This window comes from Ceratotherium simum, chromosome 1 (assembly GCF_057802395.1).
Source record: "Ceratotherium simum simum isolate JZ-2026a chromosome 1, ASM5780239v1, whole genome shotgun sequence".
Lineage (NCBI taxonomy): Eukaryota > Metazoa > Chordata > Mammalia > Perissodactyla > Rhinocerotidae > Ceratotherium > Ceratotherium simum.
In genome coordinates this window covers 55,936,212-55,956,809 of record NC_141900.1, presented here as the reverse complement: position 1 = coordinate 55,956,809, position 20,598 = coordinate 55,936,212, and the positions used below count along the sequence as shown (strand labels likewise).

The 20,598-nt window shown below is 40.0% G+C and overlaps 1 protein-coding gene across 4 annotated transcripts in view; it reads right to left on the bottom strand.

Annotated features, from left to right (window-relative positions):
- KLHL7 (kelch like family member 7) overlaps positions 1 to 20,194 on the bottom strand; it is a 69,300-nt gene extending 49,106 nt beyond the window's left edge. Inside the window, exons 1-3 of one of the 4 annotated variants that reach the window (XM_004418925.2) lie at positions 19,848 to 20,194; positions 1,259 to 1,361; positions 272 to 365 (exon numbers count right to left, since the gene is read on the bottom strand). In XM_004418925.2, coding sequence (XP_004418982.1) covers positions 272 to 365; positions 1,259 to 1,361; positions 19,848 to 19,967 — 317 coding nt within the window. In that variant the 5' untranslated portion in view covers positions 19,968 to 20,194. Of the gene's footprint in view, positions 1 to 271; positions 366 to 1,258; positions 1,362 to 6,465; positions 6,487 to 19,214; positions 19,767 to 19,847 lie in introns of those variants that run through there. The other 3 variants (XM_087428844.1, XM_087428826.1, XM_087428836.1) reach the window with 3 other exon arrangements.
- Between the last annotated feature and the right edge of the window lie 404 nt (positions 20,195 to 20,598).

Sequence of the window (20,598 nt, the reverse complement as noted above, 5' to 3'; positions counted from 1 at the left end):
TGCAAATAATTTAAAATGAATATTAACTTCCTATAATTTTTTATTATTTAAATAATGCTACTGTAGAATGTATCGTAGTAGTCCCTGAAATTAAACAAAAAATTAAACTTTTCAGTTCCTGAATTATTATGGCACAGGATCCTCAAAATCCCGTGTCCTTATAGTTTTTCAGGCTGAAAAATTTGGAGCACATCAATTTGTTACAACAGTGCTTTGCATGGTAGATCCCAACCTTACTCCTCTACAACAGAAATGATTCTTCTTAACTTACCTAGCAGTATAAGCAAATTCCACAAGTTGTTCAATAATGTCAGGTTCAGCATCTTTGAGCTCTACTTCAAAGGACTTTGATTCAAGCATGTTAGCTAAAATGAAGAGAAGAAACATAAATGCCATGAGTATACTATGAGTCTAACAGAGGAACTAGAACATTCTAGGGATGTTAAATATGGAGAAGAATAATAGGACAGTTCCCTCTGGAAGAAAATACCTTAGAAAGCCCAACATTCCTAGAATAAATGCAAATTAATTCTTCACATATGAGATGTGTCAAAGTAATCTAAGAAATTAGTGAATTAGTATACTTCTTGAAAAAGAGCCTAAGTGAACAGAGAGACATAAAACTAGATTTAGTATTTCCCCAAGTCCTAAAATCATTTAGTAGCACTCTTTTAAACTGCTATGAGTAAAATACCTCTGATGTAGCCGGAACAAAACTACGATGACAATTATATATATAGTCAGCTATAGCTTGCAAAGCTCTCACTCTTCCTAAAACCCCTGGTAGGTAGCCAGAGCACCAAACGGAAAACTTGAGCCAGATACATTATATAACCTGATCAAGGTCATAAAACAGAACTAAGTAAAGGAACCAGGACTTGGACCCAGTTCCCAACTCCCAGTCGAGGGTTCTTTCTAGTATGGTATGCCATATTTCATTTTTACTTCGATTAACTTCCTAGATAAAATGTCTTAAGATTGATCTGCTCCTTTGCCTTTCCACCTGAGGTTAAGAAAAAACCCCAGGGCATTCCAGGACAAGCTGTATCTCTATCAATAAAGACATTGGGCCTTTAGGGCTAATGAAAGGACATTTGTCCTCTGATCCATCATCACCATGACCACTTTTCAATCTCTTCACTGTTCTATGGCCTTAAGTTCTTAAGTGCTTTAAAAACTAGGAAGAATGGCATATTTTCATTTAGACACCACATCATTCTCAAAGAAAAAATGATATGTTTTACTTTAAGATACTTACTTGTGAACATTAAGTTAAAAAAATGACTGGCTGCAGCAAGGACAACTCGATGAGCAGGTATCTTTCTTTCTTGGACCATAAGGATCACATCACACAATGTTTTCTAATCAAGAGAGAAATAAATAAAATTAAAAGGGGCTCACTGGGCCTAGCTTAGCAAACATATAAAACAGGTGCCTGCCAAATGCTTTATCTCTATTTTCTATTTAAATCTAGTTTTTTTTCCAGCACAGAATATATAATATATGATCTATTTAGGAAGGACATATAGAGTTGCTGTCATGAGTCTGCTGTATCAAAGTTTGGCACCAAGTTTCCCAACAGTCAGGAAAAAAAAAGAAGAGATTCTTAAATCAGAAAAGAAATAGTCTACTAATTCTTTAGGGAAGCCAATTTTTTTTTTCCTGACACAAATTCTAAGATATTTCTAATGGTGAGATTTTATGGGGACATTAAACGATATAATGGCAATGTCCTTGATGGTTTTTCAAACATAGCAATCTGTTTTTTTTCATTTATCTATCCTTGATAAAATCCAGAGTACATACCGCATTTCCCAAGAAAGCAGCCTTCATAGATCTAACTTGAAACAGAACAACTCAAAATACACAGAGTGGATGAATGGAATGTCCACTCAGCAATCTTTCCTTAAATAACACTTCTCTCTAATGCAATTTTGATAGGGGCTGGAGAGCAGCCACTTTTAAATCGTGATTTCTGACCAAGGCCAAAATGGTGTCACTGTAAGCTGCTGAAAGAAGACAGATCTAGATTAAATACTTCATTAAAATGTTAGGAAAATGGAATATTAAAGAAAATTTTAAGGTTTACTGGAACCCTTAAAGATGAATTTCAAGAAAAAAGGAATTTTCTTTTTGTCAAATAATATCTCAGTTTCTTAATGAAGTTAAAGATATAATGTACGGGTTAGGCTCAGAGAAATTTAGTGTCTACAATATGTTAAGCACTCCCTTAGGCACTGGGAATATGAGGAAAATAATATATTCAGAGTAAAAAAAAAATCTATCACAAATCTAAATAATGGCTTAGTAGCTAGCTCAGAGGATATGCCATTTTGTAAATTTTAAGTATTTATTACTCCATGAATAAAAATTCAAATAAGATGGTAAGGCTTAGAACAAGAAAGAAAATGGGCTCTAAATAGTGGGCTAAGAGATGAACAAAATTTCACTTTTACAGCTTATTTGAAGATTTTTTTTCAATAAGGCCTATAGACTGTTGCTTAGAAATTATATGCAGATTACTTATAGTTAAAGCTATTGTTATCCCAACAGTGTCTGAAATTTTTAAATTTTTATTTCCTTTTATTTGGGGAGGGGGTACAGAGTAGGCATAGCTCTCAGGTGATTCTGTCACATACCACACCAAAAAAATACAAGGTAGGAAAATCAAGCCAACTATTTGGTTACCACCAAAACAAGCTGATGATGCTGCTTAAAAGAAAAAAAAGAAAGAGAGAAGGGAAGGAAAGGAGGAAGAGAAGGAAGGGAAAGGAAAAGAATACTGACAGAAGATAGAAAGCAAATCAGATCACAGAGTTCTTGCAGGAAAAGGATCTATGGTTCCTGATGGGAAGTTCCAGAAAACTCAGAGCTAAACTGAAATGTAGCAAAAAAAAAAAAAAAAAAAAAATGTTTCCAAGGCGTACTCAGCCATAGAGAGTTGTAGTGGAGTGAATTTATAGGCACTGAAGGAAGTCAGAGAAATCAGAGAGATCTCTGGTCAGCAATTAATTGAAGATTATCTCCAGCTAGAGATAAACGCTGGGGGAGGGGTGTGAAATGGGAGGAATCTTTCGTACTCAAATGGCATATTTATTTCACTATACTACAATAATTAATAGGTTTCAACAAGAGATGGGACTGACCTACAGAGACAGGTCTGTCCTGCTATCAGTCATCTGGGGAAGAGGTATATACATAAACAGGAAATAGGAAGAGACAGAAACCTAGATAAGCTGGAGAATATGAAAGGTAACAAGTCCTAGATGAATTAAAGAAAAACTTAAAACAAACAAAAAAATGACTTTTTGAACAATACATGTTCACTGGAAAAAACTTAAGGGAAAGAACCCTTGCAATTTCTGTTTATGTCTCCCCATATTTGTTATATCTTTGTATTTATGATTTTCAGCTTTTGAATCTTTAGTCTCTTATAAACAGCACAGATTTTGTGTGACTTAGTCTAAAGTTCTCACCATCTAAGATTATTTTTAGTACAGTGTAGTTTAACCCTTCACATTTATTACTGAAAACTTATATTTCATCTTACATATGCCATCTTCTTTTTCATGCTATTTACTATGCTTCCTTCTTTTTTCTTTAACTGCCAGTTGCTATTTTGGTCACGTTTTCTTTGCACTTCTTCCTTCCTTTAGGGACTTATTTACAGATCTGTCAAATATTTGCAAACTGAATCCAGCAGGGTATTAGTCATATATTGTTCTAGGAATGCATGGACGGTTCAAGAACAATAATTCTATTAATGTAATTCATCATATCAACAGATTAAAAGAGAAAAACTTCAATTGATGGCAAAATGGTGTTTGATAAAATTAAAAATTCATTTCCTGAGACTCTTTAATAAATAAAAATGATGTGTCTATATCCTGAAGGTCATTCATCAAAAATCAACAGCAAACATCACATTTAATGGTGAAACAGGAGAGGCACTCTCATTTAAGTTTGAAACAAGATACACATATCCTGGTCACTACTATTATTCAACATTGTTCTGGAAATTTTAGCCAAATCAGTAAGAAAATAAGGATAAATCAACCTAACATTTGTTGAACTAATATGAAAAATCAGTCAGATGGCTACACACAAATAAGATAAACATGAAAAAGCAATTAGCTAACGTATATATGAGTAACAAGCCATAAAGAAACACAAATGAGAAAAAAACCCAAGTCACAGCAGCAACAAAATAATTAAATATCGAGAAATAAACCTAAGAAACGTGAGGGATCTACACTGAGTGGAAATCTGGTACATGATAAAGATACCATTTCAAAAATGTGGTGAGAAGGTGGAGCACAGGTGATGTTTAGGGCAGTGAAACTATTCTGTATGATATTGTAACGGTGGATACATGTCATTATACCTTCATCAAAACCCATAGAACGTACAACACAAAGAGTGAACCCTAATGTAAACTATTATAATAATAGAGTTAATAATTAAATAATAATAATTAAGTAACAATAATAAAGTAACAATATTGGCCCATCAATTGTAACAAATGTACATACCACACTAATGCAAGATGTTAATAAGAGGGGAAACTGTGGGGGGGGGTAGTACATGGAAACTCTCTGCACTTCCTGCTCAATTTTTCTGTAAACCTAAAACTGCTCTAAAAATAGTCTATTAATTTTTAAAATGTGGAGAGAGATTGGATAATTGAAAAAATGGTACTGGGATAAGTTACCCATTTAGGGGACACACCAGATTTCTCTCCCATCATGTACTCCCTTCTTCCTCTGGGGAAGGTAAGTTCTGGGAAGGAAGTTTCAGTTCTTTTCTCCCCCTGTCACTTGTGAAGAGGAACTACAGGATGGGCAAGAGAAGGCAGAGGTCACTGACCACATGGAGCTGGCTCCTGCCTCATTCTTCCTCCGTAAGTCTGTCCCCAAAGTGGAACACAGCTCATCGGGGCAGGCTTGCCCTTGTGGCAGGAGAGGACTGTTCTCACTCATCAGCTGCTCTGCCTCAGACTGGGTGGGAAATTTTAGTTTGGTGGAGAAAGAAGAGAAAGCCAATTTTATGCTCAGGTCAAAGCCATGTTCTCCAGTCTGTCATCTCCATTAATTTGTCTCCTGTGTCTACTTTTCAACTGTTCAGAAGCAGCAATGGAGGAGGGGCCCTGAAATCCATATGCATAGACACTCAAAGCACCACAGAGACAGAAACTTTGGTGCTATGTTAGTGTTTGCAAGTTTTACAGGCTTTTGCCGGAAGATTCCTTTGGTTAGGAAAGACTCACCTCAAAACAGGCAAGCAATTTAGGCATCTGCTGATGGAATAATGTGTTTGCTAGGCAGGACTGCAAAAGGCAGCTAGGTTCCATGTAAGCTCCACAGTATTGTTTTTTGAGGTTCTAGCTTTTAACAATATATACCGGCATTAGTAGGAGCCATACAATCAGCTGTCCCAAATTTTATTCTTCATTGTATCCCAAGGAGACAACTGAGGAATGACTAAACGTTGGATTTATGTAGCTTGTCAACTAGGTTCTGCAATCAATCAGTCCCTCTCACAGTGATTTCAAGTTGGCCCTGGGTATATATCCCTGAGCAGACTGCCCATTCGACTTTAATTGGGTGTGGATTTAAATCACTGAAAAGATAAAGAGAAGTAGAATCCTTATTATATGGAGGTAAATCATCTTCTTGGATTGAGATACTAGAAAAGCCTCAACAAAGCAATAATAACAAACTCAAAAGCTAAGCCAAAAATCAAGAAGACCTCTCTAGGAATCATGTTTGTTCATAAAATTAAGAAAAAGAGCATTGGACTTAAACACACATATAATCAAAATAAAGCAAGTGGGAAAGTGAAAGAAAAACAAAAGAAGACATCTAAATTAATAGAGGAAAAAGAGAATTCCCTTCCTGAAGGGAAAAATATGACAAGTTAAGCCAAATAGCTTTGAAAAGGACAGCAGATATACTTTGGTATAATTCTTCTTTAAATGGTGGGACTAGGAATAAAAAGAGGTTTTTTATTATTTATTCAAGGAAGGTGATATGGGCCAAAGGGATATAATGAAGGAAGAGAAGAAAGAATTCAAGAGTAGACCAAAATGGTTCTCTCAGAAAGAGCCTGGATCTAGGCAGGTTTTGCAAGATTCCTCTTAAAGCTAAAGGTAAGAAATCAAAAACATAATTAGAGGATTGCCCTTAAAGACTGGGATAGTTATAATACCTAATTATAGTAGTTCAGATAGATTTGAAAAGGAAAAAGGAAGAAGATCAGCAACAGAATACTTCATGCATTAAGCAATTCACAAGGTGACACAAGTGGAAAGACAGGAACGGTACATGTTTTAGTAGAACATATCTGGGAAGTTTGTGGAAATAAGACTGTAAGGGAAAGTACTAGGTCACGTTAAAGGAAAGTCAAATAACCCAGCCATAGCCTAGGCCTAAGTTAGATGCTGGACTTGCCCATAATTGGAATTACCTTACTGAGGGTGGTGAGGGCTGGCAGTAGCTGAATCAATCCTGAACACACAGACTTTATTTTCCACTATGGCAGAGTCTATAAGAAAGGCACTAGAGAAAGAAGTATGTTAGCAAAACAAACATCTGGGCCCAAAATCAAAAGAAAAGGGAAAGGAAGGAAGGCACTCTGATCGAACAATGTTAGCTCTACACGATGTAGAAAGGAAACGATTCAGCTTAAACAGGTTAACAACTCAGCTGGGGCTGCCTGAAAGGAACAGACAGACAACAGAGGAAAATGGGGCCCTAGAGACATAGCCCACTTCGACACAAATAGGTAACAGAAAGGAACGTGCCTGCTGCCACTGAGTTTCCAAGGCCTGGAAAACTCAAATACTGAGGAAAGGCAAGGTTTTGAGAAGCATACTGTAACGGCCATACTGGTCCCCATGGGGACCCCAGGCCTTAAATGGATCTATTAAAGGTCATTCTCCCCTAGAGAGAGAGATGTAAGGAATTTCACAGCAGGATAGGATCATAATGGGGACACAGAGGTGCAGAACAACCAGGAGGATCAGAAATGTAGAGAATGCAAGGCTACAAACTGTGCTCTGCACAACTGCCTGCTACAAATGTGGATCACTCTTCTCTCAAAAAGGAGGGAAGGGCCGGCCCCGTGGCTTAGCGGTTGAGTGCGCACGCTCCGCTACTGGTGGCCCGAGTTCGGGTTCTGGGCACGCACGGATGCACCGCTTCTCCAGCCATGCTGAGGCCACGTCCCACATACAGCAACTAGAAGGATGTGCAACTATGACATCCAACTATCTACCCGGGCTTTAGGGGGAAAAAAAGGGAGGACTGGCAATAGATGTTAGCTCAGAGCTGGTCTTCCTCAACAAAAAGAGGAGGATTAGCATGGATGTTAGCTCAGGGCTGATCTTCCTCACAAAAAAAAAAAAAAAATGGATGGAAGACTTTGTCACCAGACAGAACTCAATCATTTCAGCACTGGGTAGCCAAGAACACAAGGTTCAAAAAAGAAAGGAAAAAAATCAAGCTTTAATGTGCAGGATGGACAATAGGAAAAAAGGGAAACTGCAGGAGACCCGGCAGCTGAGTATGTCACTCTGGCAAATTTCTAACATTTTGCCTAAGATAAAGAATGTGTCCAATGCCAGAGAAGCATTATTATGCATGGATGAAATTCCTTCCACATACAGTAAACATAGTGTCCCTATTGAATAAGCGATTCCTCCCAGCTGAGTTTAGTCTTAGACTCTATAAATTAGATAGCCAACGCAGACTGGCAACCTGTCACAACCAAAAGCCAAAATCTTTTCTTCTTATGTTCTCTTTGAAAACCCTCTGTTCCCCCAGAAACCAAAGTTTCTGTTTTGTTTTTGTCTGGGAACAATAATGTGGGTTAGGACTGTATAATAATGTGTCAACATCTGCATTGTTTATTGTAGAGATGGGAGATTTGCTTTTATCTTTTCAGGTTTGTGGGGGTGGGGATGATGATGTGCTAATCTTAAGAGTCCTAGGGACCTTTTGGGATACTGAAAACATGTGGCACCAACTACCACAAAACTGGAGAAACGCAGCTTTGGAGGTGCTAAACTAGCTTAATCTGCTCCAATGGAAGAACAGCCCACGCCACAGCTGCTCAAGAAGCTACCCTGACTCTAACCAAACACTTAAGTGAATGCCTTCCGGCTGAGACTGAGCAGTGTAAGAAACCAGGGAGAGCAGATATTTGGAATTCAATTACTTTAATTCACAGGGAAATGACAGATGTGGGAATTTAATAATGAGTGGGTTCATAACAGTCAAATTTGGGGGATTTTATGTTGCTAGTATGGAATCAGATGGAGTGCCTGAAGTTGTCATTTGGTTCACAGCGGACAATCTGGAGAGCTACGAATGACATTTTGGCTGAGAAAAATTTGAGACAGGAAATGGAAGTGACTTCTAGTCTGAAGTTAACTTAATGGATATCCACCCATTTCAAAGCTTTCTGGAGTAAAAATTTAAATAACCTCTTAAGCTGGTTTTCAGAGGATACACAAAAGAACAGTTATTGATAGAGGATGCCTCATCAGCATTTAAGATAGAACCAAGCGCTCCCTGTGCAGTAAGAAAACAGAACACCTAAAAGACAAAGCAAGTTTGGAAATAAGTTACAGCTACTTGGTCCAGAAAACTTCTGTTGGGAGTTAGGCTGGGGCTCTGATGCCTGAATTCCACCATTCAGTCCTCTGAGATGCTCAACTCAGGAATTTATATAAGGATCAATAGCCAAATGAGACATCATAAAATACACAGATGGCAGATGGGCAGTACTTGGTAATCCCCCATATGCAGTGCTTCTCTAGTACAACAAAGTTGGAAGATGAGGCTTTGCTTGAGAAGCCCCTGTAGGCCTTTCTGCTCACCCGTGCATACCACAGTAATCTAAATCTTACAATCTACATATTCATACATCTTTCAAGGGAAAAAAAAAATAGATGGCTGCGCACACACCGAACATATGGAGTCCACCATAAGACACTCCTTACCTGTCCTGCTTAGCAGATGGAGACCTTAAGTAGAATTATGTGAGTCTCAACAGAGTAACCTCACCACTAATAAAACAGCAATGTCTCAAGTTCTAACTTAATTAGATTAGCAACTCCTCTCCCACTGGGCAAAACTAGGAGGAGAGAGAGATATGAGCTCAAGATAACTCATTTCCTTTCCTTTGGGTGAGGAGAAGGTCAGAAATGTTCACCCCTTCCAATTCTCTCAGCCCCTTTGCCCTCTGTTCCCGACACCACACACAGACAAATACACACATACACCGAGTATATTCTCCTTTCAGGGAAAAACATTATATCAATGGTTTTCGAACTTTTTCTTTAAGCAGCAGAATCCATTTTCAAATAATCTGATGTCATATAATTTATATGGACAGAATGGTTTCTCCATAGCCAGAATTAGCCTGGCAACCAAGAGATGGAAGAGGGTCCCTCACCAGTACGCTTAATAATTCACTTACAAAAATTTTGTTTCTGATTTGGGGACCCAAAAGAAGAATGATTCAATCAAGCGATATAATGATGTTTCCACAGAATTGCAAGTTAAGACCGTGTCCTGCCCTTTCTGGCCTCCTCATGCCACTGGGTAAAAAGAACAAAAGCTATTACATTTGGATAAGTTACTGACCCTGGTCATCAAGAGAAAAACTGTTGCTCTTCTCCATGGGGCAGAAGATGGCTGGAACTCAGGAGATCCCCTTGAATACCTTTTCGTTGTTGGGAGACTCAGTCCTCTATAGGTCTCCTGAGTTCCTACATATCTTCCTGGACATACCAAGAATGCAAGGCCCTGCCACTTTTTAGCCAGGCCATCACTTCCCAGGGTTGTGTTGGCAGTGAGCGATCTTAAGGAGACAAACGTTTCCCTCTAAGATCAAGAGTAGCCTTACTTATTGCTTGCTATAAAAATGGCAGATTTCTTAAGCTCAGTGTTCATTCCTTAGCTGCGACACAAACCCACTTTGTGTATAACATCCATCTGGGTCCCACCATGTTGTCCTCATAGCACTTGCAGGCAAGCAGAACTGACGCATACATAGCTCATGATGCTGTGCTGTGAGTAATCAAGTCTGTTGTCTCTGACCTAGGAGTCTCATGTCTTCTGGCAGCATCAGGAACAGGTTAACTGATCAACTTTTAAGTATCATAAAATGAAATCCCAGACACAACACTGGTACTGCCAAGTCTAGTGGTAAATGTTAAACAGAGACTAAAGTAACCCTATACAGGCAAGACCAAAGATCCAAGATACTTAGGAACAAAGGATTAGGTCACCCTATCAGATGAAAAAACCTTGAAGAGTTGGCTAAAGACAAAGAGGAATAAGCAGTAAAGGAAGAAGTCATAAACACAACAATGAATGAATAATGAAAATATTAATAAATAAATAATAAACAATGAATGTAGCTTCTACTTCTATTTTCATCTTTGCTCTCATATTTACATAAGTTTTAACTAGTTTCCTTTCTTCTTTTCCTTTCCCCTTCACAATCATATAAAAAAATCTATTATTACTTAGCCCTCAGGATCCTGAAATGACTACAGAAGAAACGGATATCACCAAGTAATCTCGAACATGGAGTTAGACATGCTAAGTGAAAAAACTTGACTGGTGACATTTTCTTTAAATTATAGGAATGAGAATAAGAGCATGCATGTTTGTATTGGACAGCCTAGGGTGTAGATCATAGTAGATATTTGTGGATTCTGGCAATCTAGCATCCAATTTCCCCTGCCTATTAGAACTCCAAGCTTCCATTTCTGGAAAAATTCCTCATTATGCACTATCTTGGTGAGAGGGCAATTCTCAGAGCCTAATGGAAGCCAAAAGTCAAATATTTCTTCTATTCACTCCTTAGCAGGGCCAAAATCTGGCAAATGATCTGAGGCCAGCCAATTAGACACCACTTCCAGGATTTTGAATCTTGAGTGAATGATAGAAAAATGGAGGGAAAATCGTCTTTACGGCATTAGCAGCAAGTGGTCAAGACTGTTTCTGTATTGTAACCCTGACTCCAGGGTTTCTGCAGCCTAGCTACCAGAGAACCCCTGGTTTCTGCTTGTTTGCCACACCTGCTCATCTTCCGGCCTGTGGTCAATGCTGTAAGCTCCTGATATCCTTGCAAAAAATTATTTTTACTTAAGTCAGAGTAGGTTTCTGTTGCTGGGAACCAAGAATCGCAGCAGAGTCAGCAAGATAATAATACCTGTACAACGTTGAATAACTTAAGAGTTTTACATTCTTTCTCTCACTATTCTCAACATCAGTAAGGTAGGCTAGTACGATATTACAATCGTTGTGCAGATAAAAACATAAAAGGCTGAAGAGGTTGTTACCTGCCCATTGTCACACAATTAGTAAGAACGAGCAGATCTGTTATTCCAAAGTCCATGTTATTTCCACTACAGCATACTGTTTCCCAAAGTAATGAGTGACTAAAGATGTTATTAAAAAGTTTTATAGAAGACACAAAACCATTTTTTTAATAATTTCTCACAATAAAAGCTTACAGTATAATATTAGATTGTGATTCAATTTAACTGTAATTCAAAAAGAAGGTCTAGGGGCTGGCCCTGTGGCCTAGTGGTTAAGTTTGGTGCGCTCGGCTTCGGCAGCCTGGGTTCAGTTCCCAAGCGTGGAGCTACACCACTTGTCAGTGGCCACACTGTGGCAGCGACCCACATACAAAATAGAGGAAGACTGGCTACAGACGTTAGCTCAGGGCGAATCTTCCTCAGCCAAGAAAAGAAAAAAAAAACGAAAAGAAGGTCTAAGAAAGAACTCATTTAATCCTAAGTAAAGAATTTATGATATTTAGCATAGATGGCATATTCTTAAAGAGTATCTCTCTTAAATATTAATTATATCAACTACATTTTTGACAGCTCAACAGAATGTAACTAAATTATATGCTGTATTATTATATACTAAAATATATAATATACCCAGGTGTTTCACTGATATGAATCTTTGTAGTAGGTGCCAACTGGAGTGGCTACCTGACTTACAATTCAATGTAAATGACCTAAATTTCTCAGGAAATGGCCTCAATACATAAAATGGGCCTTTCAAGATCATGTTTGTGCTACATGGCCCTGTTCTCCTTAGCGTAATTGATTCAAAGGATTGCCATTCAACCAAAACTAAGTCTATCAGATCCTTTCTCTTCAGGATTTGAAAACCTGAAAGAGGAACAGACTGGGAGTAGTCCGAGCTGAGGTGGCATGAGGGCAGTGTCCTAGAGAAAGGCAAGAGAGGCCTTTGGGACTGCCCTGGTTCTTGCACCTCCCAAGTCTTGATTGTCTTTCTTCTCCTCAGAAGGGGATTCTTAATACAATCGTGTCTCCCTCAACATGTGCTTTTGTACTCGCTCATTCAACACACATATGACAAGTGTCACGATGGCAGTAGGCACTAGATACCCCTGGAATTCAGAGGAAGAACACTAATTGCATCTTGGAAAGCCTGGGCTGCACAGGAGGCAGGTCCTTCTCCACGTACTCACCACTCTGTCCCTCCTTTGTCCTCTAAAATCTGCTTTTTTCCCCCACCATTCCATTAAAACTTTACTTGCTAAAACCACCGATTTTCAAATCCAGTGGACACTTTATCTTTTTTGGCCTCCCTATAACATTTGATACTCCTGACTGTCTCTTCTTTGTAATATACCTTGGTTTCAATGACACTACCGCCTGCTGTCTCGCATCCTTCCACTCCTTAATCTCCAATGAATTTTTCTTGTTATCCTTTAAAATGTCGATGCTCCCCAGTTTCATCCTCTGTCTGCTTTTCTTCTTACTCTGCCCTCATCCTCTAGGTGTTATCAACCATACTTATGACATCAATTATTTACTTAACAAATATTTGAGCACCTATGTGGTAGATGTTGGCAATATAACACTGAATAAGACAGAGTCCCTGCCCTCGTGGACCTTAGAGCCTAGTAGCAAAGACATATATTAAACTAAGAGTGATTATTGCCTTTAGAGAGATGATAAATGCATCAAGGAAAGGAATGGAGTGCTGTAAGAGTATATACAACAGAAGGCCTTGACATAATCTAGGGCATTCAGGGAGGAAGTGGCATTTAAGGTAAGAACTGAAGCATGAGTAGGAAGGGAAGAGTTAACAGGCACTGGTACAACATTTTAGGCTCTGAAAGGAACACAGGTGCCTGGAGTGAAATGGTTAAGAAAAAAGTGATATGAGATCTGACTGGAGAAGTAGGTTGGGATCATATCAGACAGGGCTTTGAAAGCCAGGTTAAGGATAAATATTCATTATAAATTCATGATAATTAACCTCAAAAAACCTTCAAAAACACTTCCAGCCTCACACCATTTCTACTATTCACAAAGATTATTTTCTCAACCTCCAGCTTCATCTTCTGCCTCCATGTTAGCAGATGATCTTGTCTCCTACTTTTCAGAAAAAACAAAAGTCTCCAGATAGAAACTCCTTCAATCTCTTGATTCCAAACCCACCTACCTATCTACCTACCTACCCTCTCCTCCTTCCCCCTCTTATGGAAGAAGAACTCTCCCCTCCCATATGAGATTAAGCACCCTTTTTTTGGATTTCATCTTTGGATCATCTATCATTCCGTCTCAAACACATTCAACCTTTACATCTCAAGTAAATTCTCCCCACTAATTTCTAAACAAACTTATATCTCTCCCATTTAAACAAATAAAACCAAACAACCTCCATTTCATTCCCCCACTCCCTTCAGGTCCAAATTTCTCAAAAAAAAAGTTGTCTCAATTTTCTCATATCTTACTCACTTCTACTCACTTCAACTCACACTAATCTCACTTCCATCTCTGTCTCCCCATCAAAACAACTCTAACTTCAGTCAACAAACCCCCCTGTGTTGCTAGATCCTATAAGCATTGTTAGTTCTAATCCTACTCTGACTTTTCATGAGTTTCAAAGTTGGCCATCCTCCTTCTGAAACAATTTCTTCTCTGATTCTCAAAACTCTCATTTTCCTCCTACTCTTCTGGTCATTTCTTTTTTGCCTCCTTTATAGGCTCATTCCCTAGCCTTTATGGAGACTTCTGACTCTCCATAGCTTCAACGAAGAAGTTATCTTATATATGTAGATAATTCACAAATTTACACTTGTAATCTACAACTCTCTAGACCTGTCAATTCATCATAAACCTTAATGTCTTATGGGCATCATGAACTAAATATATCTAAAACACCAATTATAATCCTTTCCTCAAAGCCTTGATCCTTTTCCAGTGTCTCCTCTCTCAGTGAATAGCGTCATAATTCAGCTAGTTATGCATTCTAGAACCCTAGAGGTCATAAGTGATACCTTATATTGAATCCCTCAGCATCCAATCAGCCACCACCATCACAACAGCAACAAAAATAGTCAACAGTTATTGAGAACTTACTCATCATCAGGACATGTTTTAAGTTATCTTAATTTGGTTATCTAATTTAGTCATCACAACCACATATGGTAGTTATCGTCACCAGGTCCTGTTGATTTTATCTCCTAAATCTCTTGAATATATCATCTTTTCTTCATTGATATTGCTGCTGCTGCTACCACCTTAGTCCAAGGGACTATCTCACCGGGCTACTGCAACAACTTCCTGTCTAGTTGGCCAGCAACCAGTCTGAGAGCTTTCTCATTCATTCACCACAGAGAAGTCAGTCATCTTTTTCAAAAGAAAAACAGATAATACCCACTCATCCTTCCTCACACACACGTTTAAAAGGGTTTTAGAATAAAGGCAAAACCTCTTAACCTGACTTATAAGGCTACGTATGGGCAGGTCCCCAGCTACTTCTCCAGTTCCATCTTGCACCATCCTCCTCCTCACCTTCTGTGCTCCACTCACACTGGCCTTCAATCAGTCTCTTGTACTCGCCATTCTTTGTAAGCAGGTCTCACTCAGGGCCTCTGCATATGTTGTTCCCTCTATCTAAGAGGCTCTTCCTTAAGGTGCCTAGTTAGCACATACTCTTACTTCAGCTCTCAGTTCAATTATCACTTCCTTAGGAAAACCTTCCTGATGGCCAAATCATCCATCTATATGCCCTCATTGTATGAAGTCCTTCTTCTTAATAATACCTATCACTGCTGCAATTTTACATTTTGTGGTGTGATTTCTTGGCTAATGTCTCACTCTCCTACTAGTCTATCAACTGTATAACAACTGGGACTGTCAGGTTTTGTTCACCATTGTAACCCCAGAATCTAGCAAAATGCCCAGCACACAGTGGGTTCTCAATAAGCATTCATCTGAGTGGATAAGTTAGAAAGCCAAACTGAGATAGGAGAATAAATAAACAGTGAGCCAAACAAGGCAGTGAATCTACTCACTCTTTGGTTTTAACAAGACGGAGAGAGGTATTATTTACAGGGGAATGATGAGACTAAGAGTGATTGGATGGGTTTGTTGGTTGCTATAAAAGTTGGAGAGGTTAAAACATGCCTAAATGCTGATGGCAAGAACCCAGCAGAGGATGAGAAGTTAAAGATGCTCAACAGAGATGGAATAACCAATAGTATCACTTTTCAGACAAGGCTAGTACTGAGGGAGTCAAAGCACAGGTGAAAGTACTGGCCTTAGATAGAAAAAGAGGCAGCTTCTCCACTGGAGCAGGGTGAAAAGAGAAAACGGAAAGTGTCAAAACAGGTTTATAGATTTGGTGGTGGAAAGTTAAAAGTTAGACAGTTCCAGACTAATGACTTCTATTTATTTGTGATGTCAAAAGAGGGATGATTGCTGAAAGTGAGGATATAGAAAATGGACTCAGGTTAGAGGAAAACAGTAAAATGAATGGAAAGTAGGACTGCTCACCAGTACTGACAGCCCAGCTGAAGTTACTTACCTGGCAGAAGATTGCCCAATAATGGGCTCCAGCTGTGCTTGGAAGCCTTGCACACAGAAGGTAAACAGTCATCAATGCTTTTTGCCAGATAGATGTGAAAAAAGAACAGAAGGTCAAGAAAGCTTGGGGCATTGGAACGAGAGTGAAGAGAGAGATGATATCTCCTAAGCTGGACAGAGAAAAAGAGAAGAGAGAAAGAGTTAAGAATAGAAAAGTATGGATGATCGGAGTTGTTATAAGAATTAAATGAGACAAAGCATGTAAAACATTTTGCAGAAGAGCTGGTAGAGAATAAGTGCTCAAGAAGTGTTTCTAATATTGAGGATGTAACACAGAAGTTTTAGATTACTATTCACAAGAGACCCTAAATATAAATGACATGCAGTAATTTACAGTCTTGGATTGGTGAGTATACAGAAGCTGAGTCATTTTAGCTATTAAGTGAGCTCAGCTGACTGCCCAGCATCCAATCCTCAAATCAGCTTTGTGGTTCTCTCACATAACTCTCAATAAGGGCTATAACATAAGCTTTTAAGTTCCAATTATGCTTTAATTCATTTAACGTGAGGAAACTGTAAATTATAGTGGTACTCAGGAAGGTCTCAAAACATATCCCTCAAATGTTAAGGGTCTCCTGGACTTCATTAACACAACAGCAACAGCAACTGGATATGCCCAGTAGTGACTATGACCCAGCCCTGTTTTGTAGACCTCTCTCTAGTGTGTCAGATAATAAAATTAATCTAAACAAAAAGTTAGGGAAAAATGAAAAGGTGCTCAACCTAATTAAACAAGATGCTACACCCACTAGAATGGCTCAAGTTATAAAGACTGACAATACCAAGTGTTGACAAGGATGTAGAGCAAAAGCCTCTCTCATACACTGCTGACACAAGTGTAAATAGGCACAACTTTGGAAAACTGTATGACAGTATCTATTCAAGCTGAATGTACCATAACGTCTGACTCAATAACTCCCTTAGGTATTTCCCAACAGTAATGCATATATGTACACATCAAAAGACATGTGCAAAATGTACTAAACTGTTCAAAGTAGTACTATTCTTAATAGTCCCAAACTGGAAATAACTCAAATGTCGACAATGATAGAATGGATAAATTGTGGTGCATTCATACAATGGAATACTATACACAATGAAGATGAACTAGTACTAAACACAACAACATAGATGAATCTCATAAACAATGTTGGCTTTAAGAAACCAAGATGCAAGAGTATATACTGTATGATTCCATTTATATAAGTTCAAAAACAGGAAAAACAAATCCGTGGTGATAGAAGTTCTAAGAGTGGTTACCTTTGAGGGGATAGTGACTGAAGACAGGCATAAGGAGGGCCCTCTCATGTACTAGTCATGTTCTATTTCTTGCTGTTGGTATGTCCACTTTGTAATAACTCACTGAGCTACATGTTAATGATTTGTGCCCTTTTACATGAATCCTGTATTTTATTAGAAAGTTTACTTAAAAATAAGAGGCTAGAGGGGCCGACCCAGTGGCATAGCGCTTAAGTGGGCGCACTCCGCTGCGGTGGCCCGGGGTTCGGATCCCGGGCACGCACTGATGCACCACTTGTCAAGCCATGCTGTGGTGGTGTCCCAGATAAAGTGGAGGAAGATGGGCACGGATGTTAGCCCAGGGCCAGTCTTCCTCAGCAAAAAGAGGAGGACTGGTGACAGATGTTAGCTCAGGGCTAATCTTCCTCACCAAAAAACAAAAATAAAAAATAAGAGGCTAGAAATGACTAGAAGGATGCTGGAGGAAAAGGCTCCCTAAGAAGCTGAAGCTGCTGGCTCTGCAGAACCCACTTTCGTCACTGTGTATAGGATTGGCTGCTACGCTGAGATGAAATGACCTAAATCAGATTATCTAACATCACAGAACTAATTAATGGTAGAGCAGGGTTTGGAATTCAAGTATTCTAATTTCACAGTGTTCTCAAATTCTTGTAGGAATGTTTCTGGGTGTCTATAGAGGGGTCCTTGTCATCCACCACTCATTATCCTGATCCCCAAAGTAATGAAATTATAAGGTAAAGCAAAAATAGTCATAATACCAACATATTCAGTAAAGAACAAGAACACTTATAAAATTGGTCCTCATTCCTCTTCTGAGTCAGACCAGCTTCTATTTCTGCCAATTACCATCAACTGCCCTTGTCAGTCATTCTCAGTGAGTCTCTCCTGTGTTATGATGTTAAACAGAATACAAATATAATGTAAAACAAACGGCACGTCTTACAAAAGGATTCCAGGAAGTAGGAAAAAGTGCTATTGGAGAACTGTTTGAATAACATGCAAAGCTATCAACAAAAGGAGAATCCAGGAGATTAAGGTCAGTTAACCATCGTGGAAGAGATCCCTGGTTGCTCACCAAGCATCCATTTTCTCCTTCCTACTCAGTAACAGAATCCTGATTCTTTGATAACTATATTTCTATTTTAACAGTAAACAAATAGATGTTAATATAGTCTAAAGCTAAGTCTAAGAATGGATTTGAATCCATTTTTACACCCAAAGAGCTAAACATACAGTCTCAGACAATCCCCTCCTCCTCAAGTAAACAGCTGATGCTGCAGTCCAGCTGCACTCTATGTAAGGAATGAGGCAATGCTTTACAACGCTATACGCCAAGGATGAAAACACATATTTGGGGGAGTGGGAGGGTTGTTGGAAACAAATTTGAGCACTGGTAAACTGTGTTCAACTACTGTTTACAGGCAGACACTAGTTAAATGCACCAGTAATTTGAAGTCAGTAGTGCTGTAAATGTAAAAAGGTTTATGTGAAAGGAACACAATGTTAGTGTATACATGAAAGTAAGTTACATAAAATATTGAATTCAGACATTCCCAGCTACTTCAGCACAAAGGCCAGGAAAGATTTAAAAGCATTCCCACAAATATTTACTGCATTCCTGCACCATGCCAGGAGCTGATAAACAAAGAAAAGATCTCAGCAGTCAGAGCTTTGCTTTAAGAAACCAGAAGTTAATATCGTCACAAAAATCTTAATTCCTCTATTGTTGCCCATATTCCCACCAGAACCATTAGATAAGTGAACTAGGCTTTGCAGTTACTCATGCTCAGATTCTCCTTTTGTCCTGAAAAACAGGACCCCAGCCACAAAACGGAAACACTCCCACAAATCTTCTCAGATGCGTATTTTCTATAAATATAGCTTACAGAATCAAAAAGTAACCAAGTGACTTTTCAATGCTTATTCGTAGTATAAGACGTTATGGAATTAAAAAAATAAACAAAACCTCTCTAGTCTACATTCTCCGGCGTTAAAACCCGTTTTCATAACCCACCTTTCGCCGACGTGCTGAAGACTTTCATTAACGTGCCACACGTCAAAGACAGAACAAAGAGCTCCTCTAACAGGGGCGCACAGTGCTCCTAAAACACGGCACGGTATTTATCGATGACTGTTTCTGCTCTAAATTAACAGTACGGGAGGATTTGTCTTCAACTAGCTCCACCCGGCTAAGACCGAAGAGGGGCGGGGATGCTTCTTTAAGAGGAGCTGATTTCAGGCCAGCAACGCTTTTCCCTTCTTTGGGGGCTTCAGGTTGGGCTGTGCCAATGGGCTTCTTCGCACAAGATCTCACGACACCTTAAAATTGCTGGCCAATGGAGGGATCCTCGCCTCACAAAGAGATAACTAGGGCAGAGCTGTTACACAACCAATACCCGGCGCCAAATGCCAGCCCGAGGAGTCCTCCAGGAGTCTGATTTGGGAGCCGCAGCATCGGCAGACGGGGAGGCACTTTTGCTCTAAAACTGCGACCCTCACTAACAGCAGTGCGCAAATAGAAGGAAGGGCGAGGATAGAGGAAGAAGAGGATCGGGACCCACAGGGCGCGCGGTTCGGCCCAGGGCGCAAGTGCCCGAGTCCCGGACCACCTCCCCCCTGCCGTCTGCCACTCCCACAGAGGCGGTACCTGTTTCCGCATGTTATTCATGACGCCCATGAAGCCTGCCAACAATTTAGCTTCTTCTCGAGCGGCAAGTTTCTTCTCCGTCTTCTTCTTGCTGCTCTTCTCCACCCCGGAGGCTGCCATCCTCCGTCAGCTCGGTTACCGCCCGGGGCTCGCCGCGCCGGGCGAGGGGTTGCGCGCTCCGGGCACGCTGGGGCTGCTGTGTACCGAACACCAAAGCCGGGACTGCAGCTGCAGCGCCCTGCTCCCGGCGCGGCCACCGCGGAAGCACCAGGCCCGCGACGCCCTCCGAAGCTCTCGGGGAGGCGAAGTCGCGGGCTCGGCTGCGTCCGGAGAAGAACCCGAGCCCGGCCGAGGAGCCTGCGCATTTAGCTCCCGGAGGCGGGGGCGCCATGAAGGGAGCAGGGGGCGGGGCCTCGCGTCACCGCCGCGCGCCGCTGGGAGCGACGCTGGGCGCCGCTTTTGCGTTTGTCGTTTCCCTGCCAGGGGCGAGGTTTGACTAAGAGCTGGTCTCAAGTCGCGCGTGCCGATTTTACAAATTCAGATTACGTGGCGAGATTATCGTTTTTGGACGGTAGAACGCGTTAAAATGTTTCTCATTAGTGTACACTCCGTAGGAATAGGGTTGGCGTTTTCACTGCACTGTTAAGAGACTGACATATTGCAGGCGCTCAATAAATATTTATTAAATGACGAAAGAAGTGAACAAGCTTTTGGGACCCCTCTCCCTGGTCTATGCAAATATAACAAGCAA